Here is a 25,296-nt window from a genome sequence, read left to right as displayed (position 1 = left end):
ACCTTGGGGGGCAGCAGGATGTGCCCTCCAGGCTCACTTCCACCCTTCTCCACCAGCTCTGTGTCCCCAAGGCTGCCACCTGTGGCCTGCGGAGCTCTAAGGTCCTCTGGCTGCTGCTGGGATTTGGACAAAAGGAGGCAGGAGAGGGCGTGGAGGAATTTACATCCTGGGCTGCCTTCCTTCTCGGCCATGGCCAAGTTCTGCTGAGAGCCACAGCTCCTGTCAGGTAACACCACTGCCTCTTCCTGCCCGGTTGACCTGGGGCTGGTAACGGCTGCCCACAGCTGCCAGGGTTTGGGGGTACTGGAACTCCTTGGTGGGTTCCCTTAATGCTGCTCACATTTCTGCAAACCATCCCTTTGCTATTCAACTCTCCTCCTTTACCCCCATTTGAATCTTTTGATGTCTGAAAATACAGGGAAGACAACCTGGTCTTTAACTGTCTGCCTCTGATTCCCTCCCTCATCCCTCATCTCTGATCCCATTTTCTGCACCCCAGGAAGACAGATCCAGGCGGGGAGGCCAGCAGTTTACAAAGTCGTCTTTATTGATTTCTTACTGCTTCACAGAGCGTCCGAGTCGGTCCCTCCCGGGAATATGGCATTTGAGAAGATAAATACTTATTTTGCCCCCTACTTGTCAGTAGAGGGAGATTTAATAAAAATAGTAATATAATAATAATAATGACTGTGATCAATAATAAAATGCCTCCTATGATCCCCTAATATGGTTGGTTGAAGCTTTAAGAAAAAGGACCTCCCCCCTTTCTGGGAGGGGCCAGAGTGTGCCTGGAGACCCTCCAGTGGCCCCCAACGGGTGCCCATCTCCCAGCTAGTAGCCCTTATAAATACCCTCCCCATCCCATCCCTGTCTAGGAATTATTTCCCCCCTGGGCGGATTAGATGACAATGTCAGTTGGCTCATGGAGTCCCTCTCTGCTCCCACCCCACGAAGCTCCTCCCTCTGTGGGCGTGCGTTCTTCCAGCTGTCTCTCCCCTCCACCCCTCTCCCCTTGTCTCTCCTTTTCGTCCCCTGTCTCTCGTCCTCTTCACCACTCCTCCTGTATCCTCTCCTTCTCCTCTGGATGGCCCTCACCTCCTCCAGTCACTATCGTCTCCTCCTCTACTTCCTCCCGCCTCTTTCACCTACATTCTTCTCTCCTTCTCTATCCTCCTTTTCTCTGGATCAGAGCCTGTCTTTCCCACCCTGACCCTGAGCAGAGACTGGGATATGCCTCAGCTCGGCCTCACCTGGGGTCTAGACAGTCAAGACGACCCCAGACCACTCCCAGGGACCTGGCCCTTCTCCGTCCTTCATCCCGACTCTTGCCGACAAGCCTCCTGGCCTCGGCAGTGGAATGAGAGCTTTGGCACAATCACCCGTGGACAGCAGGCAGAGGGGCCCCCAGGGCAGAAGGGGGTCATTCTGTTTCCAGTGGCTGGCACAGGTTGGGGCTGGGAGTCAGGCCCCCTGGGTCCTGGGAACCCAGGCCAGCCTCCCAGTCGCTGCCCAGAGCAGGCTCTCCCTGAGTCCGAATTTCCACACAGCCCGGACCAGCCGGAGCATGGCACTCCTCAAGCTCTTGGCTCCCTCACATCTCCTGATTCCGGGGTTGGGGTGGGCCCTGCCAGAGGGTGTCAAGGGGAGCTCTCTGGTTCAGGGGCGGGCGGGAGGCTCCGGGGCCGTTCTGAGACCTGGAGGGGAAGGAGAAGGAAGCCAGGGTGGAAAGAAGGCAGGACTGTTTCCTCACCAGGCCAGCGCCTTCCAGAGGCCTCCCCAAGACCCATCACCGGCTGCAGCAGGGCCCCTGGAGGAGGCCAGATGTGAGGTGGGGGTGGGGATACACGACAAGAACCTGGGGAACTCCTACTTAACCCTGGAGCCCAAATCAAAGTCCCTGTGTTCATTCACTCCATTCTTCATTCAATCAACAAACACGCTTTACTCTGGGTGGAAGACAAACTTGACCCCCACCATCAAGGAGCCCCCAGCTGATGGAGGAGGACAGGCAGCAAGACGAAAACCACAGCACAGCAGGACTGACAAGGAGTGGGTGGAGGGAGGGTGCCGAAGGAGGTGCCAGCCCTGGGGACAGTGACCTCCGGACCAGGCAGCCAGGTGGCCTTTGGAGAAGGTGCTTTGTGGGTGTCCTGGGCATTAATCAGGTTGAGGACAGGAAAGGGCATTCAAAGCAGGGGGGACAGCAGGGGCCAGAGCCTGAGGTGTGAAAGCACATGGCGAGTCCCAGGGCTCTGAGTGGCCTGGTGTGGCTGGAGTGGGCGTGGGAGTTGGACATGTGCCTGGAGGGTAAGTGGGAGCCTTCCCAACCCCTCTTAGGTCTTCCCCAGTCCCCAGAGTGCACTGCTTCCTCCTCTGACCCCCTGCCCACAGGCTGGGTCTCTGTTGGGAATCCCAAGCGCTCCCTTTGTGGTGCCCTCCCCATGTGCCAGGCACAGTGCCGAGGTATCATCGCCTCGAACAGGCCTCATAATAATGGCCTCACTTTACAGGTGACACAGGCTCAGGGAGGCTGGGCTCCTTGCCAGGGGCCACACTGCTGAGACAATCAGAGCCGAGATTCCCACTAGGCCGACCCACAGTGGGGTGAGACAGGGAAGAACCTGCACCTCTTCGGGTCCAGGGCAGGGATGGGCTCAGCTTGTTCTCTGGCCTCAGGCCCCAGCGAAGGGCCGAGCATAGAACTGCCTGTCTTTGAAAGGGGGAAGGGAACGCCCCCACTGGCTCACCTGTGTCAGGGAGGCTGCCGGGCTCAGAGATCCCTGGGGGCAGGACACGGACTCGCTGGACAGAGATGTCCAAGGCTTCCTCTTCACTTCTCCAGGCACAGGAGGAGGAAGGGGACAAAAATCCAATGTCAGATTTGTGGAGTCCAAAGGGGATGGAAACTTGGGGGAGGGATGTGGAGGTACTGGAGGCTGTGGGGCGGTCCTTACTGGGGTCCGCGTCTCCGGCGAGGCCGTCGCTGCCCATGGACGCTGGGCGCCGCGAGGCCTCCGAGAAGCTGTGGGGCCGCTGCGGGCCGGAGCTGCGGGACCCTCGGCCCTTCTCTTCCGGAGCCTGTTGGGGGACAGGGCGGAGGGGCTGGCACTGGGCAGCACGACCGACCTGGCCAAATGAAGCGCCCTCGACCCCAGCCCGGACGTGCCGAGGTCCCGGCTCCCAGGTAAGCAGAGGCCTGTGATTGGCTGGAGCGCACCGGAGAGGCCGCTGATTGGCTCAGCCTCACCAGAGAGGCTCGTGCTTGGCCCCGGAGGACTCACCCGGGGCGGGTTCCTGGCGCTGGGCTTTCCGTCCGTAGGGCCCATGTGCACCAGGTGGTTGAAGTTGGTGGGCGATGAGATGAGCTTGGAGCGCACAAAAGGGTCCTTCAGCATCTCCCTGCGGGCCGAGGCGGGGTAGGGAGTGGGGCGGCGAAGCTGACACCTCCCCCGCCCTCTCCCGAAGCTGACACGCCCCCCGCCGGCCCGGGCCTCGCCCCGCCCCCAAGGCTAGGAGGCCCCGCCCAGCCGCCCCCGGCGCACGCGCACCTGCGCTGCTGCTGCCGCTGCTCCTCCGACACGCGGAAGAAGAAGCGGCGCTTGCTCTTGGTGCGGAACAGCTGGCGCCGGCTGTTGTCGGTGAGGTCGGGGATGTCGAACTCGTCCTTCTCTGCGGGAGAAGCAGAGAGCTGGGCGGTGCCCCCAAGACCCCAGGGCCCCAGTCAGCCGGTGCTCGGGGTCACACACCCACAAGTGTGCACAGACCGGCGCACGCACATGCATATACACACGCATGCCCACTCCCTCACCTGCCAGCCGGTTCCTGAGGTAGGTCAGGCGGACCTTCTCGGTGCCATAGAGGAACAGGGAGCCCTCTGGGTTCAGGGGTCGCACCTGAGGCAGCAGGCACAGAGGTCACGCCAGGCTACCCTACCCTACCCCATCCAGCCCCAGGGCTCTGGCAGCCCCTCACCTTCTTGAGTGGCACCGTCTGGACCCATTCTGCTTTCCTGACGTCAAACACATCGATGGAGTTCTCACTGAACACTGTCAGGTAGGGGGCTGCGTAACCTGCAGGGTGGGAAACTGCGCTGTGCAACCCCGGGCAAGTCGGGCACCTCTCTGGGCTTGTTGCCTCCTCTGTACCACGGGGAACAGCCTGTGCCATAGCGCAAGAACTTCCACACCCACACCAAAGGTCCTTCTGAAGACTCTGCTGTTGCCCCACCCAACCTCCATAACAGATGAGAGATAACCATCAGGAGAGCTCACTAGGTGCCATGCCAGGCATAGTTCTAACCACTTTGCATATTTTTTCTCCTTTAATTCTCAAGTAACTCTGGGTAGGTAATCTTATCACCCCCTAACTTACAGATGAGGTCACAGAAACCCCAGAGCTAAGTAATGGCCAAGGTCACCCCGTGGTGAGTGACAGCTGGGAATTGGCCCCAGGTGGTCGTCCCACCGCCTACAGGCTGAATGTCTGTGCTACACCCAACCCACTGGCCTGGCCCCAGAAGGGCCATGGCTCATGAAGGGAGCTCTGTCTGTCCCTCTCAGACTGGACTCCACCTGTGAACGTGCTGGGCTCCCTCACTGCCCTGTTTATCATTCATTCATTCGTTCATTCCTCCATTCACAGCCCTGGGGTGTGCTTGCCCTGGGACTCGGGACTGGACGCTGTATGTGATAAAGAAACCAGCCCCAGGCCACTCTGCAGCCTCCCAGCTACCAAACCAGTCATTGCAAGAAGGTGCTAAGCCAGGGCAGAGGTCTGAACAAGGAAGCCAGGGAGCAAAGCGGAGCGAAGGACCAATGACGGGGAAGAGCAGGGCAGGAAGCATGAAAGCCATAAGGACAATGACAGCAATCACGGTGGTCATTTATGGAGGGCCAACCCGCTCCTGGCCCTGAGCTGACACTGGGGCTGGACTTGGTTAAGAGTTTGCCACGTAGGAAAAGGAGAGTAGTTGAGGCAGGGGAAGAGCGGGGACGAGGCACGGGCGAGGAAGATGCACGCATGCCACCGAGGGCAGAGCAGGGTGTGGTCGGGCTGGAGGGTACACACTGGCCTCCAGGCCACCCTCAGGAGTTTGGGCAGGAGCCTGTCTTCCTCTGACGTGGGGGATACACCGCAGGTGCCTGGCCCCACCCAGCCTGGCCCTCCACAGGCCTTACCCCAGCCCGTGGGCACTGCTGGCCACAGCAGCTCATGGATGCGAGACTTGCGGCCGGCACCGTCCACGTAGACCCCGGCGGTGGTGAAGAGCAGCAGGAACTCGTTGAGGCTGAGTTCCACAGCGCCCAGAGCCTCGCCCAGGCCCCCACGGGACGGTGGCAGCTCCTCAGGCACCAGACCGGCCCCCAGAGCTAAAGGTGCAGCCTCGTTGAGCAGCGGGTAGAGCGCAAAGGCACCCGCCGCACCCACGCACAGCCGGTCGCCCAGCAGCCCGAGGCTCTGCACAGGGGCCGGTGCCTGCAGCTCACGGATGCGGTGCTGCCAGGGCCCTGGGCCCGGACCCAGCTGGTAGCACAGCACCTGGCGCTTGACAGCCACACAGAGCACGGGGGTGCGGGCCTGCAGGATGCGTCCGGCTGCCAGCACCTGGCAGCCTCGAGACTCGGGGATCTTGGCGCCCGCCACCTCCGTGCTCTCCAGCTCAGCCAGGGCGAAGAGGCGCACGCTGGGGCCACGGCCGCACAGCACGACCAGAAGGCCCGCAGTGGGGCTCACGGCCAGCCGCTGCACCCGCCGGCACTCGCCCACCTGGAAGATGTCTGCGGTGCGGCGAAGGAGAGCATCACCAGCAGGTGGGTGAGGAGCAGCCCAGTGCCATCCTCCTCCGTCCCCAGGGGCTGACCCCACCCAGGCCCACCCTGGCCCAGCCTGGCACGTACCGTTGCTGTGCAGGTGGATCACAAACAGCCCTTCCTCAGTGCCCAGAGCAAGCCGTTCCTGGTCTGGGAAAGGGAGGGAGGGAGTCAGGGCTGAGGGGGCCTGTCCAGCTGTGGGACACTGAGCAGTCCAGCTGTCGTTGCTGAGCCTCACTTTCTCCTGAGGACATGGGGACAGCGATCCTGCTGTCCCAGCATCACTGGACCCTTCTGTCCCAGAGTCTGCACTGGCTCTGATGGGGAAGGGCCATGGGGCCAGGGGACAAGGTGAGAGACACCCCCCAAGCTGTGAGATTTGGGGTAAGTCATGTCACCTCTTGGAGCCTTGGTTTCCCCTTATGTAAAGTGGGGACAATAATGGTACCTTTCTCACAGAGCTGCTGTGAGCCTGTGAAGAGATGAAGCAGTACAGGGGTTAAGCAGACACCTTGCTCACAGCCATCGCCACTCAGTAAATGCCCTCATCCTCCTGGCTCCCAACTGACACAGGGGCCCTGAGGTACCCGCGCAACCTCTCCTGCGGCTCCCGCCCGGAGTGACTGCAGGGAGAGGTCTCAGCTCGCCAGGGCAGGGCTGGCTCAGGTCCCCCGCTGCCGAGGGAAGCCAGGGGGCACGGCTGCCTTGCCCTCCCCCAGCTGTCCGTTATGGAGGCCCCACTCTCTGAGCAGCAGGCTCCCAGCTGAACACAGCAGCCCCACAGAAGACGGTGTGAGGCCCAGGTGCGTCCAGGCTCCCCCCGGTCACTGGCTGCTGGTAGGAAAACCAGGAGGGGAACCCTCGTTCTCTTACTAAAGCCTTTGCTCTTTTCACCGGCTTGAGATTCTTTTAGAAAAAGCAGAAACTGAGGCACAGAGAAATGGAGCAGCAGAAGCCAAGTCCCCTGTCCCCTAGCCTGGGCTCCTCACGCAGCCTTGCCCAGGGGAAGGTCGAGACCATGTGTGCAAGGCAGAGTCCACAGCTTGTGGCTGCAGGGCAGTGACCGCAGCCCTGGCGACTGCGGCTGAGCCAGCACTGCCCTGCAGGCCCAGATCCAGCCGAAGCCTGCCCAGGGCGGCGTCCCCCCCCACCAGTGGGAGGCTCACCGATGATGGCGGCGCAAAGCGCGTGCGGCAGCAGTGGCAGCCCATTGTCGTAGGCCTCCTTGAGCGTGTACACAGGCCGGGGCTGTGGCCGCGTGTCCAGCAGCAGCCGCTGCAGCTCGCCCAGCACCTGCAGCCAGCGCTCCCGCTCGCCCTCGCTCTCCGCCAGCAGCAGCATGGTGCACGTGGCAGGTGGCACCGTCAGCTGGGACGCCGTCACCTGTGGGCAGGGACCCAGGCTGGAGGGCCGCGGTCCAAGAGCCAGCCATCCTTCCTCCACCAGCTGATGCTTCTTAGCACCGGCGTGAGCGGGCTGGGCACAGTGCTAGTGCTGTCTCATAGCAGGTAATAAGCCAGACGGGTGGTCACACAAGAACAGGGACAACCCCAGAGCCCTGGGGCCGGTGCGTGGTGGGGGAAGGACGGGGCATTGTGGGAACATACACCAGGGCCCTGAACCCAGGCTAAGCGGTGAAAGACCACCTCCCAGGGCAAGAGACATTTCTGCTGGAGCCTGGGTGTGAGTGGAGAAGCAGGCGGGGGACCGAGCACAGGGAACAGAATGTGAAGCGTCCACGGGCACAGGGCACTTTGGGGACTGGAGAAAGCATGGTCAGAGCAGAGAGAGGCTCCAGGGGAGAGGCTGGGAGGCTGCAGGGTCAGAAATGTGGGGCCTCAAGGCCACAGTCTGGAGCAGCCTGAGGGCAATGGGGAGCCACAGAAGGGGCCTAAACAGGCAGGACACGGCCAGCTTCACATATGGAAAGCTCGCTGCACTGCAGGATGGAGCATAGACGCTGGGGCCAGAATGGAGGCTACTGTAGCCGACCATGTGGGGGCGAGGGGCCCAGATGAAGCGGCAGCCATGGAGATGGAGAAAAGTGGCTGGAGTGAGGCCAGCATGGAGGTGGACAGTGGTCCAGACCATCCCGCCCCAGACACTCACCCTAAAGATGCGTGGCAGGTCCCTGGATTGGGCGTGGATCACATCAGAGGCCAGGACAGGGGTGGCAGAGAACTGGGGGTCCCTGGGAAGTCCAGGGAGCAGGTCAGAGGTCGCACTGCCCCCGGGTGCCCCTCAATCCACTGGTCTCTTGCCCCAGGCCGCCACCTGGCACCCACCTCAGATCCAGTGCCTGCAGGAGGGCCCCGCTGGCCGGGCTGAGCCGCGGGTCCGGGGCGTCAAACAGCAGCAGGCGTGAGTCACTGAGGGCAGCGAACACCCGCTGCCAGCCCCGCCGGACACCCGAGGGTCGCGGCACCTGTGGAGAAGGCAGGCATGGGAGGGCCCGCCAGGCCCACAGCCCACCTGTGCCTGCCCTCCCCTCCCCGGCGCCAGCTCACCGACAGGAAGCCCTCGTAGGCAGTGCCCGTGCCCGTTTCGGGGTGCACTCCCAGGGCCACGTGGAGAAGCTCAGGGGGCACGGGGCAGGGTGGGGCCTGTGGGGCACAAGTTGAGTGACAGAAGTAGCCGCAGGCTGTGGGGAAAGTGGGAGACGGCAGGTGGTGTGAGGCTGGGTGGGGCAGCCCAGCCCCAGCCTCCCTCAGGCCGTGGTGGCCCCTGATCTGTCACCAATTCCCCATCAAGTGAGATGAGAGAAACTGAGCACAGGGAAATGCTGAGCAAGAGGTACCAGGGGCCTGGGCTGAGAGAAACGGCCTGGGAGCCTCCGGGCCAGGGCCGCTGCCATTCCCTCCACCCCAGGGCTGTGGCTGGGCACGGGAGTGGGTGTGCAGGTAGCGTGGGGGTCTCACCGTCACAGCCCAGGCCTTGGCGGCCCAGGCCCACCATCAGCGAGGCGCAGCGGAGACACTTGGTGGGGGATGGGAAGCTCCGGGGGCGCAGCGTGTGGGAGCCAGGCTGGGGAGGGGACATACCCATTACCCAGGCCTGACCCCGGCCTCCTGGGGCCCTGTGCCCTACCCACGAGGCCACCCTGGGGTGTCAGGCGGGACCAGGGAATAAGCCAGGTGGCAGTGTGAACTCTGACCCCAGTGAGTCTGTGGTAGCGCTCAAACTCATCGCCACCACCCCGCCCCCCCTGCCCAGTGTGGTCTGCCAGCCATGACGCACAGGGAGGGACCCAAGCGGGTCCCTGGAAACCTGGCAGAACAGCTTGGCGCCCCAGCCCACTCCGCGCCTCCAGGCACTGACCTTTGCGGGAGGGCCTTCTGTAGCAGCTGTGGTGGCAGCAGGCGCTCTGGGGAACACAGCCTGCAGGGGAGGGCGAGCAAACAGGTGAGAAGCCACAGGCGGGGGGGCCCAGCCCCCCAGATGTGGTTCTCATCTGTCCTCACCCCCAGGCGCAGGCTGCGGCGGCCCTCCGGCCTCAGCTCTGGTTCCGACCCCGGCCTCGGGGCCTCTCCTGAGATGCCAGGGTCCTTGGCGGGATCCTTCTGGGGATGGAGATGGGGGGGGCGAATCAAGGCCCCTGTGCCTCTCCCCAGGACTCCTCCCCACCCAGCCCCTGTACCCGTTCCTACCTCTGAACTCCGGAAGGACAGGAAGGGAATCAGCGAGTTTGAGGGCTTGGTGTCTGTAAACAGAGGGCACAGGTCACTGGGGGTGGCATCCCTGGCCCAGCCCTACACTTGTTCCTGAGAAACCAGGGCCTCAGTTTCCACCTCAGTAAAATGGAGAAATGACTGCAGGCTGGGGGGAAGGGGTGGAGGGGGAGGGCTGGCATGCAGCAGGCGCTCAATAAGTGCTGGCTAACAGAGGGTGGGGTAAGCAGCAGAGTCCGGACAAACTCGTTTCCACAGCCCTGCAAGGACCCTTTGGTGACCATGAGGCTGGTGTGGCGGACTTGCTCAAGGACCGGCACGCGGGTGGCCACCCACCTCCCGGCCCGCGGGCCCGCAGCTCCTCCCGAAGTGCAGCCAGCTCCTGCTTCAGGCTCTGGTTCTGCTTCTCGGCCTCCTGCAGACGGCTGGGGGAGAACCAGGGAAGGCTCGCCATGGGGCCAGGCCTCTGCATGGGCCCCGGACCCCTCGGCAGCGCCTGCCTTAGTCTCACCTCTCGGCCTGCAGCTGGGCCTCCTGCGCCTGCGTCAGCCGCTCCTGCAGGCTCTGCTTGGCCCGGATCTCGGCCTCCAGTGCCGATTGCAGTTCCAGCCTGGCCGAGGCCTCCATCTTCTGCAGCCGCCGTGCCTTCCACTGGTGGTCCTGGTGGCCGGCGGCACCCACGTAAGATGCCCCCTGGGCCTGGCTGCCTCAGAGGCCCTTCCCACCCGAGCACACGGTTCCCCCCGTCACCTGGCCAGGCTCAGAGCCCCAGCTCTGCCACTGATCCGCTGTGAGCTTAGGCAAGTCACTGATCTTCCACGAGCTCAGTGTCCCCACCTGTGGAGTGAGGCTACCGGCACCCCCTCCTCCCAGGGTGTCTCCGGGGCTCACCAGTGGCCGGGTGGGGAGCGTCTGGGTGCCCACATTCCGCAGGGACTCCAGCTCCTCGGCCATCTTGGTGGCCAGGGCCTGTAGGTAGCCTCTGGAGACCTTCTCATCATTCACCCTGATTGGGCAGGGGCTCAGGGTCATGGGCGGGCCCTCAGCCCTGCCTGGGCCCAGCCCCTGGCTCCCAGCCCCCAGCACCCACCAGCTGAGGATGTCGGCAAGCTGGGCCTCCCAGTTGCTTTCTGACTCCTGCCGCTCGCCCTCCAGCCGCTGCTTACTCTGCAGCTCCCGTTCCAGCTCTTCCACCAGCTGGGGGCCGGCGGGGAAGCTGGGGTCAGTCCACAGGGGCCCCAGTGTCCCTGAGTCCCATCTGTGTACACCCTCATCCACCACAGCAGCTTGCCCGCCGGCTGGGGAGACAGCCTGCCCCGGGACCCCGGCAGCTCCCACACCTGTCCCACTGCCCATCTAGCTGTCCTGCCCTCCGTCTGCCCTGCTCACCCGCTCTTGCTCCTGGCTCAGCCGCCGGTTCTCCTCCTGCAGCCGGCACAGAGCCTCCTCCTTCCCGCTCGGCCTGGGGAGGATGAGGACGACCCGGTGACTCCCAGCTCGGGCTGGCGTCCTGTCCCCTGCCCCGGCTGCCCAGCTCACCCGTGGCTGCGGGCCTGCTCCAGCTGCACACGCAGGGCGGCCACCTCCTTCCTGAGCTGGGCTTCTTGAGGCCTGCTCTCGGGCGAGCCCGTGCCGTTGGTCTCGGAGGTGGTGTGGACGGTCTTGAGGACATGGAGAGGGTCAGGGGCCTGAGAAGCCATGGCCCACCCTACCCCTGGGACACAGGCCTGGCCCCGAGGGCCCCTAGTAGGTCAGGCCAAGGGCAATGCCACTGGGCAGGGGGTAAGATGTCACTACCTTGACCTGGGATGGCTCCTTCTCAAGGCTTCGCTCCTGATCTCTCTGGAGCCGCCTCACCTCCCGGCTCAGGGTGGCCACCTGGGCCTGCAGCTGTGATGAGTAAAGAGGTGGCCAGTGCTGACCTTGTCTACCCAACCCCTCTCCTCCACCTTGCTATGGACTCTTGGGCTCTGCCAGCCGCAGCAGGAGTGGAGGCGGTGGACCCCAGCCCACCCCACCCTAAATGTCCCCTTGCTCAGGGCGCTGCCAGCCACAGTGGGAGGTGCAAAGGCACAGGGAGTTCCCAGCCCCTCAAACTGAGCTCCCCAGCTTCCTCCTGCCATGCTGAGGGTCATTGGGACCCTGCTGTGTTCCCTCCCATGCCATCACTCACCTCCCTCCGGGCATCCCGGGCCTCCTCCAGCTGGGAGTTCAGGGCCTGGGTCTGGCTGGCTGTGGATGCCTCTCTCTCCTGGGCTTCCTGCAGCCTCTGGAGCAGCTCCTCCTGCCGCCCCTGGGCTCTGCCCAGCTCCTGCTCCTGCATCTGCAGCCTTGTCTGAGCCTCGGCCAGCTCCTGGGGAGGCGGGGGGCCTGGAGTCAGGGCATGGACCTCCTTTGCATGAAGCCCTGGGCCACTCACCCACCTCACCAGGCCCTCACCTGGAGGAGCCGGTCTCTCTCCTGCTGAAGGTCACTGTGCTGGCCTGGGCTACCCTCCGTCTGAGACACGGGGGCCTTGCTTTCCCTCAGCATCTCTGCCGGAAATTGTCACTGAGACCTGTACATATGGACTGCCCTGGCCTCAGCCAGGCACTCCATGGGCAGTATCTCATGAAACCCTCACCACAGCCTGGGGGTGGGGGGGGGTCTCCTTGACCCATTTTCTACCTGCAGGCTCAGAGACTTTAAGATACTTCCCTAAGATCACACAGCATGTACAGAGCAGGGGCAAGACTGGAACTCAGGTTAGACTCAGGTGTGCTGGGAAAGCCACTTAGCCTCCAGGGTGAGGGGAGGGGAGAAGAGATGGGGTGGGGGTGTGGGAATACCTGACAGCCTGTCCTGTAGAGTCTGCACCTCCTTCCGCAGCTGCTCCAGCTCCCGGTGGTCCGAGGGCATCTGCAGGGCCTCTGCCGTGGGGGGCATCCTCAGGTGAGTGGTTAGTCCTGCAGCAGTAGCCCCAGGTCAGACCCACCCCGCCCCAGCCCAGCTGGCTCCCCGGTACCTTGGAGCTTCCGGCTCAGCTCCGTCTTCTCCTGCTCCAGACAACGGAGCCTCTGCTCCAGGGCAGCCACCTGCTCGGAGCTGCTCTCAGGGCTGGGACTGGGGAGAGCAGGGCAACACAAGTTAGCAGAAACCCCTCCCCTCGGAGCCTCGTCCATCCTCTGGCGTCCAATCATTCACACATCCCAGAAACACCCACTGCCGCCAGCTCTGCACCAGCCTGGGCTCTGTGCTGGGAGGGAAGCAATCACACCAGGCCCCGCCCTTGGGAGACCCATGGGCAGCAGCCCAGGGCACTGGCTCCAGGGTCCCCCGGACCCAGGTTCAAGCCCCAGTCCTGGCCCTCAGAGGCTGTGTGACCTTGAACAGTCACCCAACATATCTGATGCTCAGTTTCCTCCCAGGAAATGGAGGTGATAACAGAGCCCCTTCCAAGGACTGTCAAGAGGACCCGGTGAAATGGGCCCAGGCAGCCCCGTGCCCGGCACACAGTGGGCGCCCCTGAGCGCGGGTCACATGCGTTTGCTTACACCTCGGAGTACCTCCCGGCCGGGGACCTCGCTGTGGTCTCAGCCCAGCCCCACGAATGGAGCTGGAAAGAGCATCCCACCCATTTCACAGAGGCACAAAGTGAGGCTCGGGAGCCGTAGGGGCCCTTGCACCTCCACCCCAGCCTCTGGCTCTGGGTCCAGTACACTCCTCACCTGCCGTGGAGGAGACCGTGAGGACCCAATGCTGGGCAGGACCCCAAGGGCTCATGGGCATGGGTTTACCAAGACCTTGAGGACATGGGGGCTGTCTTCCTGAAGGCTTAGAGCACACATCCTGAGCACCGATCACATGGGTGGGCCAGTCGGCCCTTCTCAGGGTTCCGATGGGCTACACTCCCTGCATCCTCCAGGCCGGGCAGCCCCCAGCTTCCCACCAGGTGTGTAAGGACCAGACCGACCTGCTCGAGGTGTAGGTGAAGCCCACAAATGGCAGGTGGTGGCCGGAGAAGGTCCCATGGGAGGGTGGTGGCAGGGTCCCCTGCAGGAGGAGGAGGGAGAGCCAGAGTCAACAGGTGCAGCCCCAGGCGACCCCCTGGGACTGGGAGCACCGACCTTTTCCCACTCAGGTGGAAACCTAGGGGGGGGGGTAACATGGCCTCCCCAAATGGACCACAACTCCCATGAGTCCTTGAGGTCATGGCCTCCCAGGCGCTGCTGGGAGTCATCTTCCTTATACAAGTTCTGGTTAATAGGCTGACACTTGAGGTCAAAGGGCTTTCACTTGCCACAACCCACCTCAGTGCAGGTGAACAAGTGCAGGTGAACCACAACCCCCGTGAACCTCTGGGGTCCCAACGCCTCATCCTGAGCCCAACAACTGCTTTGGGGACCTTCAGGGGTGTTTCCACAACCAGCAAGGGGCAAGGCAGTTTTCCTACTGCACTGGGACCCGCCACTCACTGGATGGTTGAGGGTGTCGTCATCCACGTCGAAGTTGGAGGTGTCCATGGGCCCACGGAGCTCAGGGATGTAGGGGGCAGTGCTGGTCGCCAGCCGCTCCCAGTCCACACCTTCGAAGAAAGGGTGGTTCCGGAAGTCGTCCAGCCCTCTGCGGCCCAGTCGCTCCTCCTGGTGGCACAGCAGCTGGCGGATCAGGTCTCTCGCGCTGGCCGGCACGTCGGGCACATCCGGGGGAAACTGCAGGTGGTCCTGCAGGCCCAGGGGGAGGGATGCAGGTGGGTGGCCAGGATCCCACCCTGCCTGCAGGCATCACCAACCCCGTGGGCTCAGAAGTCCCGCTGCCCTCCCAGAACCCCAGAGCCTGGCGGCCGACCTCATGGTTCATGATCTTGCCGTAGGTTTCCACCAGGGATTCAGCATAGAAGGGCGTCTCCCCAAAGAGCAGCTCGTAGGCGCAGACTCCCAGCGACCACCAGTCGCATTGTGGACCGTAGTGGCCCTTGCCCTCCTCCATGGCCTGCAGGATCTCAGGGGAGATGTAGTCAGGGGTCCCCACTGCCACCGATGAATCCACCTGTGGGTGGTGGTGGTGGTGTTGACATCATAAGCACAGCCTCAGGCTTAGCTGTGCCTGCTGGCCCCTCACCGTGGCCTTGGCACCCCCACTCCCTAGGGCTCCGCTAGCCTGATGCCCCTTACCTGGGGCCTGGGCCCAGCCCTTCCTTGCCCTGGGAGCCTGATGCTCCCTGCACTAGGCCTGGTGCCTCCCATTCCCCTGGGAGTTCTCCTGGCCGGATGTCCCCTGCCCCCACTCTGGGGTGGGTCCTTACCATGCCACTGTTGTTGAGACGCAGGCAGGAGCCAAAGTCAGCCAGGCGGATGTGTCCATTCATATCCAACAGGACATTGTCCGGCTTGACATCCCTGAGGGAGGGCAGGGAGAGCGAGGGGCTTGACCTGGGTGTGTGGATGTGCATTTAGGCACACGCCTGGGCGTGCGTGCAGGGGCACGTGCACCCACTACCATGTATATGCTCACACGTGTTCCTGTGAGCACATGCGAGCAGCATGTGTGTGCATGCATGTGGGAGGGGGCAAGGCTAGTGGCCAGGCCTCCTGGCTCCCAAGAAGGAAGCAGGTGGTTAGATTGGGGAAAGGGACCCATAAAGACGACCCTCGGAGGCAGCAGAGTGTGCAGTGGGGGATGCAGGAGGCAGACTGGCCCAGTGCAAACCATGGCTCGGCCACCCACTTACCCAGGGTGCCCACTTCCCTGGGTTAAGCGAGCCCTGACTTCCTCATGTGTAGAATGGGATAATAGCAGCCCCACCACATAAGGTTTCGGTGTGAGGATGTGAAAGCATTGCGCATTGGAAGCATCCAGCACAGGGCTTGGCATGCATGTCGTCAGCTGTCCCCAGAGGAGGGGCTGGACAGGGCAGCGGGGGCTTTGGGGGCCCCACCTGTGGACATAGCCCAGCTGGTGCAGTGAGTGGATGGCCAGCACCATCTCAGCCAGGTAGAACTGGGCCAGCTCGGGCGGGAGGCGGTCCTCGAAGCGGCTCAGCAGAGTGAGGAGGTCCCCACCAGCGTAGTAGTCCATCACGAGGTACTGGGTGGCAGTGGGTGGGGGGCAAGAATCAGAGGGGGAGGGTGGGGGGCACCTGCCCCAGGGCCCTGTCTCCTACTGCTCCATGGGGCTCAGGGAAGACAGGGCTGTGTCTCCCAGTAGCTCTGGGCTGGCCAGCTCCCAGCCAGGGCTCAATCAGAGGCTGCAGGCCTGGGAGCTGGAGGGGAGTGGAAACCTCTTGGTCCCAGTCGGAGGGTCTCTCTCTCCTTGGACCCAGCGCCTCTGGCCCCCAAGGGCCTTCTCCTTTCTTCCCAGGCAACTCCCCTCCAACCCTGCTGAGTGTCCTCACCAGGTACTCCTCGTCTTGGAAGGCGTAATGCAGAGCAGTCACCCAGCGGCTGTCCCCCTTCACCAGCACGTCCCGCTCCTCCCGGAAACAGGCTGTCTGCAGCAGGTTTGGGGAGCAGGGGGTGGGGTGGGATCAGAGCCAGGAAACCCTGCTGGCCAGCTCAGCGGGTGGGGGGAGACTCAGTAAGCAGAAGCTGGATGGAAGTTGCCTGTGTGAGCCCAAGCCCATGCTTTAGTGCTCTGGGCCTCGGTGTTCTCATAAGGAAAATGGGAACAACTCTGCTTTCTTCGAAGAAAGGCTTCCCTGAGGAAGGGCTGGGGGAAGTGGGCGGCTGTTGGGGGTGGATCCCCTGCCTGTTCAGCAGCCGTGCTCGCCCCTTCCCGTGTATGCCTCACTGGAAGCACGCACCTCTCCCTGCCCCTTTGTGGGGTGCCAAAGTCCCAGCAGACCCCAAACTGACCTCGGCCCTCTTCAGCATCTCCCATTTGTGCAGCATTTTCATGGCAAAAATCTGCCCGCTGTCCCTCTGCCTCACCACGGCGACCTGAGGCCACAGACAGCACAGGGGTCAGGCCAGCCTGGGCGCGCACACCCTCCTCCCTCCTTCCCCAAGCCTTGTGCTCACCTCCCCGAAGGCCCCTCGGCCGATCACCTTCAAGATCTCAAAGTCATCTCTCTGCAGCCGCAGCTCTTTCACCTTCGTGACGAAGGGGCTGGCTGAGGGGACACAGAGGGGCTCAGGGAACCTGCGGAGGGCCCCAGCTTCCTCTCCCACATGGGGAAAGCCAGGACCTGCAACTCCCAGGAGGCCAGGGCAGGGAGGACCTCCCCAGGGGACGGCCTCTGGCCAGAGGGTTGATAGGTGCTGTGACCCACGCAGCCATGATCAAGAAGCATGGAAGGTGAGGTCCTGGCTCTGCTCACCCCCTGACCCCAGCCCTCCCTGAATCCATGGCTCCTTGGACCCCTGTCCCCAGACTCCAGGCAGCCTCCGCCCCAGGGGCTGATGGAACTTATAGTTCTTCCCAGCCTGGGGGCTGACCCTGGCTGGCCAGGTCACCCTGGGGACGATGGGGATACCATTCCCACCCCCAGCTCACAGTTCTTGGCCCTCTACAGGACCAGGCCGGGCTTGTCTTGGGAAACTGGACGGGCAACATTCTTTGTCCCCAGAGAGGCTTCTCTGCCATTGAGGAGCTGTGGGCCCCGGTCCTGGGACCCTGTAGGCACAGAGGTATCTGGCTGTGGGTGAGGCCTAGGGCAGCCCCGGAGAACAGGGAGGACAGTGGCTCTGCAGGACTCTGGGGACAGATTCTGTGCTCCCCGTGTGGGGCCTCTTCAGTCTGGAGGCAAGGATAGGTCTGCCCGGCTTCTCACAAGAGCCAAAAGTCCTTTTGCTGGCGCCTGCCGCTGGCACCCGAGGGTGTGGGCACCCAGGATCTCCTCCAGGCCTGACCAGCCCTACAACTCTGAGCCCTCCCCATCTCTCGACGCGGCCTTCTCCTGGCCAGGAACCTCCTCCTGCCTCAAAGTCCCTCATCCTCCCACGAGGGGCATCTCCAGCCACTCCCAGGCCCCTCTACAGGCCTGGGGAGGGAATTAGGGACTGGAAAGTTAGGGAGGCAAGAGCGACCAGCAGGGGGTGGGGGCAGCTGCAGTCTGGCTCCCTGCCTCAGTTTCCCCCTGCCAGGAGGTAAACTCGCTGCCAGCTGGGCGGGTCTGTGGGTAGGACAGAGAGCTGCTCCACAGGTTTATCAGGCAGAACCCCCGCAGCAGGGGTGGTGTGGAAACCTCATTACAGAAATTAATTGTCTGTTTCCCAGGTCTGTGTGCACAGCTGGGGAAGAGCAGCAGCCACAGGCTCCAAGGGGGAACGGAGGCCAGGGCAGCTACCCATCAACCAGACAGGCCAAAGCCCGGGGCCCACAGCCAGGAGGACCCAGGCCCCTAGGACAGACTGCACAGTCCCCTCACCTTGCTGCAGGGGATGGGGGCTCTGGGCAGGAGCAGGGACAAGTTGGGGCAGGAGAGGAGTGAGTCACTGCCCTGTGTGTTACCTTAGGAAGATGTCAACAGACAGGCCCCCACGCTGGGGTCCGAAGCAGAGGTGCCAGAGGCAGGCAGGGAGGAGCAACTGTGTGTGCAAACACACACACAAACACACACGTGGGCGTCACAGGGGGTGATGACAACACGGTCAGACACACACACACATAGGGTGCAGAAGTCCCGGGGAGACAGGCAGGCAGCAGAGGCAGAAGCCCTGTGACGGCCCTCACCCCAGAGGAGAGGGCGGGGGCTGGGGGCTAACTCACTGGCTTGTCCTGAAGGCCCCCAACTGTGCCAGGCCGTGCCTTGTGCCTGCCCAGAACTCAGGGGTGCCAGGAATGCTAGTCGCCCACTGGGCAAACACCCGCCTCACCCCACCCTACAGACCAGGCCCCTGTGTCCTCCCCCCATGCCCTGGCAGGTGTGACCAGGGAGCCCTGGGGCTGGCGCCGGTGCCCATGTCGGGCTCAGGGTCACCCCGGGCCAGCCACTCCCGGTGACTCAGATGAGTCAACCAGGAAGGGGTGCAGACCCACCTCCAGCCAGGCCCCCCTCCCTGGCCCTGAGAACAGCCCTCAGGAAGCGTGGCCAGCGGCTTGCACAGACAAAGGGGCTGAGAGGTTGGTTCCTGTGGCCAGGCTGGGGTGGTCTTGTATGCAGGGAGATGAAAGTGTGTGTGTGTGTGGGGGGGGAGGGATGCTGGCAAATGTGCAACTCCTACAGATCCGTGAGTGGAAGTAGGCGAGTGTGTAACAGCCCGTGTAGTTGGGGGTGGTCTGCAGGGTGAAGTGTGGGGCTCCCCGGGTCTCTCTGTGAGCTATGTATGAGTATCTTGGTGTGTCTGTGTGGTAGGTGGGAGACTGAGAAAGCATGTGTGTCAGTGGGTGATGTGCATGGGGGTCTGCGTGTGTGAGAGTGTGTGTTCTCACGGGCACGAGGTGTGACGTGGGAGGGAGCAATCCTGGACGTGCCTCTGTAGAGCCTGGGTTGTGTGCATGTGTCTGGGTCTATACCTTGGACCGAGTGTGTGTGTGTCGGTGTGAGACATGTGTTGTGCATCGTGCCAGGTTCTGTGAGTGGGGAGGAGTGTGTGTGCAAATCTGAGCGAGGGTAAGGTGTGCAGGTGACTGAGAGGACCTGCGGGGTCCGGTGGCACGTGTCAGAGCCACTGCGGGGTGTCTGCGGGGGGGTGGGGGAGACCGGTGGGGGTGCGGCTCCCTGTGGGAGGGTCTGTGGGAGTGGAGTGCGGGGGAAGAGGGTCCCGGCGTGGTGTCCCTCGGGCCGCCCCCCTCGATCCCGCCTGGGCCACTCACCCCAGCTCAGGAACTGCGCCACGTTGCGCTCCCGCCGCAGGGGGGCGCTGCTGAGCTCGTGGTGCAGCCCCAGCAGCAGATCCAGGAGGCCGTCGAGCCCCGGGCCGCCGCCGGCCTCGCCCCGTGCCAGCTCCTCCAGCGCGCGCCGCCGCTGCTCCATGGCCGCGGCCGGAGCCCCGCGCCCGGGCTAAAGCCGGCCCGCCCGCATGCCCGCCCGTCGGTCCGTCTGTCGGTCGGTCCGCGCGTCCTCCCCCCACCCTCCCGCCCTCCCCGCTGTCACCTTCCTCTGCCGCCGCCCGCGCGCCCTCACCTGGGCGCCGCGCCCCGCCCCCTGCCCCGCCCCCCGACGGACGGGCAGGTGCGCGCCGGCCAATAGCAGACGCGACTGGAGGTGAAGGTGGGAGGGTGGAGGCGCGCGGGGGCGGGGCCAACCTCGGCCAGGAAGTGGGGGGGCGGACCCCGAGGAGTAACTCCTGGGCGGGGCGGGGCAAGGGGGTGTCCCTTGGGGGCCGGGAAGGCCGCCCAGACCCCGGCGCGGCCCCAGACCCCGCCCTACCGGCCCCTCACCGGCCCCTAACCGAGGCGAGGGGTGCCCGGGCCCTGCAGCTTCCCTCGCCCCCAGGGCAGCGGCCGCCGGCCCCTCAGCTCAGGGAGACGGGCTGGGGCGCCCGCGGCCCCGGAGCCGGATGGGAGTTGTAGTCCGCTTCCTCGCCGGGATGCCGTCCGCTCTCGGCGCCCCCCTCCAAAAAACTCGCTAGTTTCTGATTTCACTTTATTTGTACCGTTACAGCCGACCTGGGGGACAGCTAGGTGAGGCAGGGATGGTTACACCCATTTGGCAGGTGGACACACTGAGGCTTGGGTAGGACGAAGGTGAATTGAGAGGCTGAGAGTGAGCAGGCCCTGCAGCTGGACCCTGGAGCGGGGCTGGGCTGCTGACTCCACCACGGCTTCTTACGCTAGGCGGGACCAGGGCTTGCGGCCTGGCCTCGAGCTTCGGGGCCAGGGAGAGGTCTGAGCTGGGCTGGAGGAGGCGGGGGGTGGGAAGGACGACTCTGTCCAGTGGTATTTCTGCCTTCTGTCCAGCTGTCTCCAGCTGCGCTGGACCAGATACCATGGGACTGTGGGTCTGTCCAAGAGGAGGGACCACAGGGTGGGGCATTTTAGTGGCTTTAGACAACAAATTCTTCCACTAAAAGATCTCTTTGGGGATTTGCCTCCCCCCGCAGACGGGGACCTCCTTGAGCCTGGACAGGGTCAGATTGCCGGCGCTGAGGGAGGAGGCACTCTGTGAATGTCTGTGGTGCAGCACACGGGGCTTTCCGAGGGGTCTCCCACTTAACCTCCTCAGACACCTGCCCTCTGGCCTCGCGGGGCCCACAGTCTGGGAAATGTGGACCTGGAGTCCGGCTGTCTCGCCGAAGTCAGTCAGGTGGCCGAAGGGGAGTCAAGATTCACACCTAAATCTGAGGATCCCGTCGCTGCTTCTGTGTCTCTGGGGAGGGGCTGGAGGGCAGGGGCTGGCATGGTGAGATGGAGCCCTCAGGGTTCTCACCTAATGCGTTCTGTCCCTGCTTATGGGGCCCGACAGACATGCTGCCCACGGGAGGATTCCCACCCTCTGAGGCCACAGGGGGGCGCCAGAGACCAGAGGAGGGCTGCGTGCTCAGGCCAGGACCAAGTTCCCATCTCCTGGGGAGCTAGGGGTAGGGAAGGGGTCCTGGGTGAGAAGATGGGCCATTCCTTGCTGCCCCTCTTGGACATCCTGATCCCCCGCCCCCACCCCACACAGCCTCCTGTTGTCAGCAGTCAAGGGCCAACTGGAGAGGCCTCTGGGTCACTCCCTGTGTGAACCTTGGGCACTGCCGAGTCCTCAGATAAGATCCACCACCCTCTGCCCAGCCCTTCAGACTCCATCCCCACATGGTACAGCAGAGGGGAAACTGAGTCCTGCTGAGGTCTGCGTGAGCAGAGCTGGGACTGGCCCTGGGCACTCCCCGCCCATCTGGTGCTTGATTCTGTTTGGTCCTGTGTTCATTTTGTCCCATCCTTGTTCCAAGCTTGCGTTTATCTGTGAAAGGGGGTCGGGTCAGGCTCCCTGTCCCCTCCTTTGCAGCTCCAGGCCTCAGGACTCTGTGCCTGAGTCAGCCTCAACAAGCGGCCAGTCCTCCAGCCCTGCCAGCAGAAACAGCCCCTGCGCTTGGCCCTGCTTTGCCCCAGCAGATCTGTTCTCTGCTCCTGCGTGAGCCAGACCACCAGGGCCACAGAGGCCTCTCTGCAGGAGGCCCTGCATGGTTGGTGGGTGCTCAGTGGATGAAGGAGGGTGAGTGGGAGACCTCCACCACCCCATCTTCCCGCACCTCCTCCCTCACACTCCCAGAGGCCCACCTAGGTGCAGGGGCACCTGCCCCCCATAACCTCTCTCCCCTCCAATACAAGCCTCTTAGGTATCAAGGTGCTAGCATTGCTCTCACCCAGCCCTGGGGGGAGCAGATCTTCGTGATAACACCTTGCATTCCTATGGTGCTTCTTAGCATTTCAAAGTGACTGCAGATCTCTTATCTTCACAAGGTCTTGCCAGAAGGAGGGAGTTACTACCCTGCCTTCGAAGATTAATACCTCGAGGCTGGGGAGGTGGGAGGCGGATGGTGCCAGCCTCCAGCTCCTTACCCAGGTTCCAGGCCTAGGCCAGTGCTGGGCAGCAGAAGGGCAACATGTGGCACCCAGATGCTAAGTACAGGGGACAGGGGAAAAGCCAGCCTGCCGTGGACTCCATGTGGGCTTCTGCGAAGGGCCTGGGATGGTGAGAAAAGGAAACTGTCAGTTCAAAGACCCAGGCCTAGCGAAAAGAGAGGATGGTTCTGATGAGGAGGAACCCCAAGAAGAGGGGGAAGGTGAGGGCCAAGTGCGAGTGAGGGGCAAGGAAGCCAGGTTTTCTGACCTGCCCATCCCCCCCACCCCAGCATAACCCTCTGGGTCTAGGAGGGGCCCAGACACAAGGCAGGCTCTGGGGTCTGTGGCTCCCCTTCCCCAGGTGGGAGGAGCAGCTGCTCCCAGTAGATGGTCCTGCAGGGCTGACCAGAATGGCAAGCTGCCCCTGCCCTGGGCCACACTGGAAGCGCAGTGCCCCACTCCTGCCCCAGGGAGCCGGGGGACAAGGAGTGGCTGTCTGTGGGGTCCTACAGCTCTGCCTACTGTTGACCAGGCGTGTGGCCTTGGGCAAGTCAAGTCACTTCCTGTCTCTCTGGGCTGCTGACTTTGTGCGAACTGCCCCAGCTCAGGTGTGAGGGGCAAATGGTACGCGGAGTGGCCGCCAGTGGTCGCTGGAGTGCGTCTCTAGGTTGGAGGGTGGGGGAGCTCGTGTCAAGCTGCATTGCTGCTCAGGCTCCCGGGTTTTATTTAAATGTGCGTCCATGGGGGTGGCTTTGGGGGAGGGGCTGATGGGGATGGTGGGCTTGAGGGTCTCCACTCCCCAAGCTAGCCCTTGGCAGCCCCGCACGCCCTCTCCCTCCCTGCCCACCTCAGCATACCAGGGGTGTGTCCTTTGAAAAGTCCAGAGCTCCAAATGGTGGACATATGGTGATTTCAACATCCTGGCTTTCCTTCCAAAAACCTTCTCTGTGCTGCTCCAACACACCATAGGGGCTCCCACGCTCCTCAGCGGCAGCAGGCCACGTGGTTTTATAATTATCAATCCCCCTGGGCGCACAGGAAGCCAGGCCCTGAGCCCCCTCGGCCACCACCCCGCTGGCCCATGGGCGCCGCCGAGTCTGCAGGCTGCTTGGGGAAGGGTGGGTCCTGCCGCTTTGTTCTGGGAGTTGGGTGGAGTGCCGGGCTCTGTGCATGGACCCTCACCCCGACCCTAGCCAACCTCCTGGGGTGCTCAGCAAAGGCAGCCATTCGAGCTGGGCACCCTAGGGACCCTGGCTCTGGGAAGTAGGGTCACTGCCTGCATTTGGAGGAAACAGACTGAGGAGGGGAGAGGATGGCTGAGTCCCAGCCGGAGGCGGAGCTGGACTTGAACTCCTGCCTGCCCCGAGGTCTACCTCCACCTGGTTTCGGAGCTGGCCTGCTTTGCATGCTAAGGGGCAGGACTGGTGGCTCGTATCCTAACCCTGTCATAGCCTGGTGGCCTTGGGCAAGTCCTATGACCAGCCCATTGGAGCTAAGAACAGACCACTGGTTTGGTTGAATTGATGGTTAACTTTTTTGTTTACTAAGGAGCGGAAGGAATGTTTATTCTGATGAGATCTCACATGGAACCTCAGTGTATAAAATGGAGCCGCTGTGGGGGGCCCAGAGGCAGTGGGTGGGCCCCCTTGCCTCCTGGGTCCTGGGCTCCGAGGTGCCGCGTGGGCACATGGCCCTGAAGGAGCATTGGGAGCGGGGTGGAAACACGCTTCCTGTACCCCAGACCAGCCCCGGAAGAGGGGCCCTTTCACCCACCATCCTGGCCTGTTAGGGAGGGGGGATGAGGTGGGGACTGGCCCCCCAGGAGGGTGGCCGCATCTTTGTCCACACCCATTGGCCCTTCTGAACCCCCCTCACGGCCGAGAAAAGCCCCCGAATCTGTAAAACCCTAACCAGGGGTATGAGCTCTGGGGCAGCAGGGGGCAGATCCCTGCCCTCGGCCCCTCCTTCAAGCCTCGGATGGGCAGTCACTCCCTGGGGCAGCCTTCAGGGAGACACCCTTGGCCCAGGGTGGGGGGTGCTGAGTGCAGGCTGTGCTGTAGAGCCCCAGGTGGCCCTTCTCTCACTCACATTCCCCGAGATCTGGGAAGTTCTGTTTTCGTTGTGCTCCAACAGCTGGAACAAGCACGCTCCAGCTCTCAGGAGACCCCTGGAAACTGAGGGGCTGTGCCAAGCCTTCAGGGCCCGGGCTGGAGTGACAGCATTTATTTAATCTTTGTGCGGTTTCTCAAACCCGAATCTAGAGCTGCAGACTTTGGGGTGCGGCGAGCTGTAAGCCCGGTTTTCCTTTTCAAGGGTACTTTCCGTCTGACACTCAGGGAGCTTGTGCCTGGAGTCAGACAGGCTGGGTTTGAGGCTCCTCCCACGACCTTGTCCAAGCCCTCCTGAGTCTTGAGTTCTCAGCTGTGAGTGGTGAGAACAGGGACCTTCCATGTCACGAGGGTCAATGTGGCACAAGGCAAACCCTCTGGGGGGTGCAGAGGGCTGGTGAGCCCCTGCTCCCCCAGATGCCAGCCATCAGCCTGCATGCCCACCACACGGGCGGGTGCACCCGGCCTGGCCCCCAAAACCTGTGGCACTGTTCATATCCCCCTCTGCCAGTGTGCCCGGAACACCCTCCAGCCAGACTGCACCCTTCCTTGGCACGGTGGCTCCACATTTGTCTCCCTTCCCTCTGCTGGTACAAACAGTCCCCTATCTGCCACATCGGCTGGCCCCACCCTCCGTAATTGTATTTTTGTCTCCTGAGTACCAGCTTCACCGTCTCTGAAGCACCCTGGGGCTAGCATGGAGCCCAGCAAACCCTAGTCTACTTGACCCCTCCCAGTGCCAAGAGCCCTGTGGGCGCCCAGCTGTCTGTCCCCGGCCAGGGCAGGGCCCAGGTGGGAGGAGATGGTGCAAAGATTGCAGAACACGGGTACCTTCGCCACCAACCCTGGGAGGGGGGCAGCCTAGTCCTCGGTCATCAGAGTGTCTCCCAACCTCTTCACCCCATCCTCCCCGCAAATCAACTACTGCTCAGCTCCCACCCAGCACGAGGAAAGGGGGTCACGGCCCCGCCTGCAGGCCTCACGCAATTAGGAGATAGCAGAGCTCCCGCAGGCACTGTGGGGAGCAGGCCCCGGAAGAAGACGACCAAGCACCAGAAGCCAGACGCAGCACAGTTAAACTTTTTAATGCAAGAAAAAGCCTAGTCTTCAGTTGCTTTTTCTTCTCACAGGTGAGCGTGGAGGACCACTGCACCTTCAACAGTGAATTCCCGATGAGGTCATCGCCTCCATCCTCACCTCATACCGCAGGGCATGGTGGGCCAGCGGAGGCCTGGGGAGCAGCATTGGGAGGGCGGGCGGGGGTCGGGGAGGTCAGAGTCGAGGAGTCCCTGAGACCCCCGT

General features: G+C 63.1%; 1 protein-coding gene and 1 long non-coding RNA gene across 11 annotated transcripts; one reads left to right on the top strand and one right to left on the bottom strand.

Annotated features, from left to right (window-relative positions):
• Positions 1-66: 66 nt before the first annotated feature.
• On the top strand, positions 67-1,219 carry LOC124228790 (uncharacterized). The gene is made up of 2 exons (XR_006885794.1): positions 67-226; positions 500-1,219. It is a non-coding gene; the product is annotated as an uncharacterized LOC124228790 (long non-coding RNA).
• CDC42BPG (CDC42 binding protein kinase gamma) lies at positions 527-19,543 on the bottom strand. Of its 10 annotated transcripts, XM_046643652.1 has the most exons (39): positions 19,214-19,347; positions 16,952-17,071; positions 16,477-16,568; positions 16,312-16,395; positions 15,852-15,947; positions 15,396-15,544; positions 14,763-14,856; positions 14,306-14,506; positions 13,933-14,181; positions 13,431-13,510; positions 12,483-12,580; positions 12,307-12,387; positions 11,918-12,012; positions 11,652-11,831; positions 11,276-11,368; positions 11,018-11,139; positions 10,868-10,940; positions 10,569-10,675; positions 10,229-10,484; positions 9,990-10,138; positions 9,815-9,903; positions 9,458-9,510; positions 9,272-9,370; positions 9,129-9,188; positions 8,729-8,834; positions 8,318-8,451; positions 8,096-8,235; positions 7,920-8,001; positions 6,977-7,193; positions 6,259-6,282; positions 5,898-5,960; positions 5,178-5,777; positions 3,973-4,070; positions 3,809-3,893; positions 3,549-3,669; positions 3,282-3,399; positions 2,955-3,078; positions 2,748-2,836; positions 527-1,694 (listed from the first exon to the last, which is right to left on the bottom strand). In XM_046643652.1, exons 4-39 carry the CDS (start codon positions 16,351-16,353, stop codon positions 1,638-1,640), a joined length of 4,524 nt encoding a protein of 1,507 aa, XP_046499608.1. In that variant the 5' UTR covers positions 16,354-16,395; positions 16,477-16,568; positions 16,952-17,071; positions 19,214-19,347; the 3' UTR covers positions 527-1,637. The 10 variants fall into 10 exon arrangements, with proteins under 10 accessions (XP_046499608.1, XP_046499599.1, XP_046499602.1 ...); XM_046643643.1 differs by lacking the exon at positions 16,952-17,071 and having other exon boundaries at positions 3,549-3,688; positions 19,214-19,543; XM_046643646.1 differs by lacking the exon at positions 16,952-17,071 and having other exon boundaries at positions 2,748-2,833; positions 3,549-3,688; positions 19,214-19,543.
• Between the last annotated feature and the right edge of the window lie 5,753 nt (positions 19,544-25,296).

Source organism: Equus quagga, chromosome 17 (genome assembly GCF_021613505.1).
Source record: "Equus quagga isolate Etosha38 chromosome 17, UCLA_HA_Equagga_1.0, whole genome shotgun sequence".
Lineage (NCBI taxonomy): Eukaryota > Metazoa > Chordata > Mammalia > Perissodactyla > Equidae > Equus > Equus quagga.
The sequence above is the reverse complement of the archived record's forward strand: the minus strand, read 5'-3'. Positions and strand labels throughout refer to the sequence as shown.

Bases quoted from the DNA above. Each gene is read 5' to 3' on its own strand.
- CDC42BPG (XM_046643643.1), bottom strand. From the start codon at position 19,373: ATGGAGCAGCGGCGGCGCGCGCTGGAGGAGCTGGCACGGGGCGAGGCC. The intron at 15,948-16,311 runs GTCAGTTTGGGG...AACCTGCTGCAG, and splicing joins AGATGCTGAAGAGGGCCGAG to ACAGCCTGTTTCCGGGAGGA. The intron at 14,507-14,762 runs GTAAGGACCCAC...CACCACCCACAG, and splicing joins GTCTCAACAACAGTGGCATG to GTGGATTCATCGGTGGCAGT.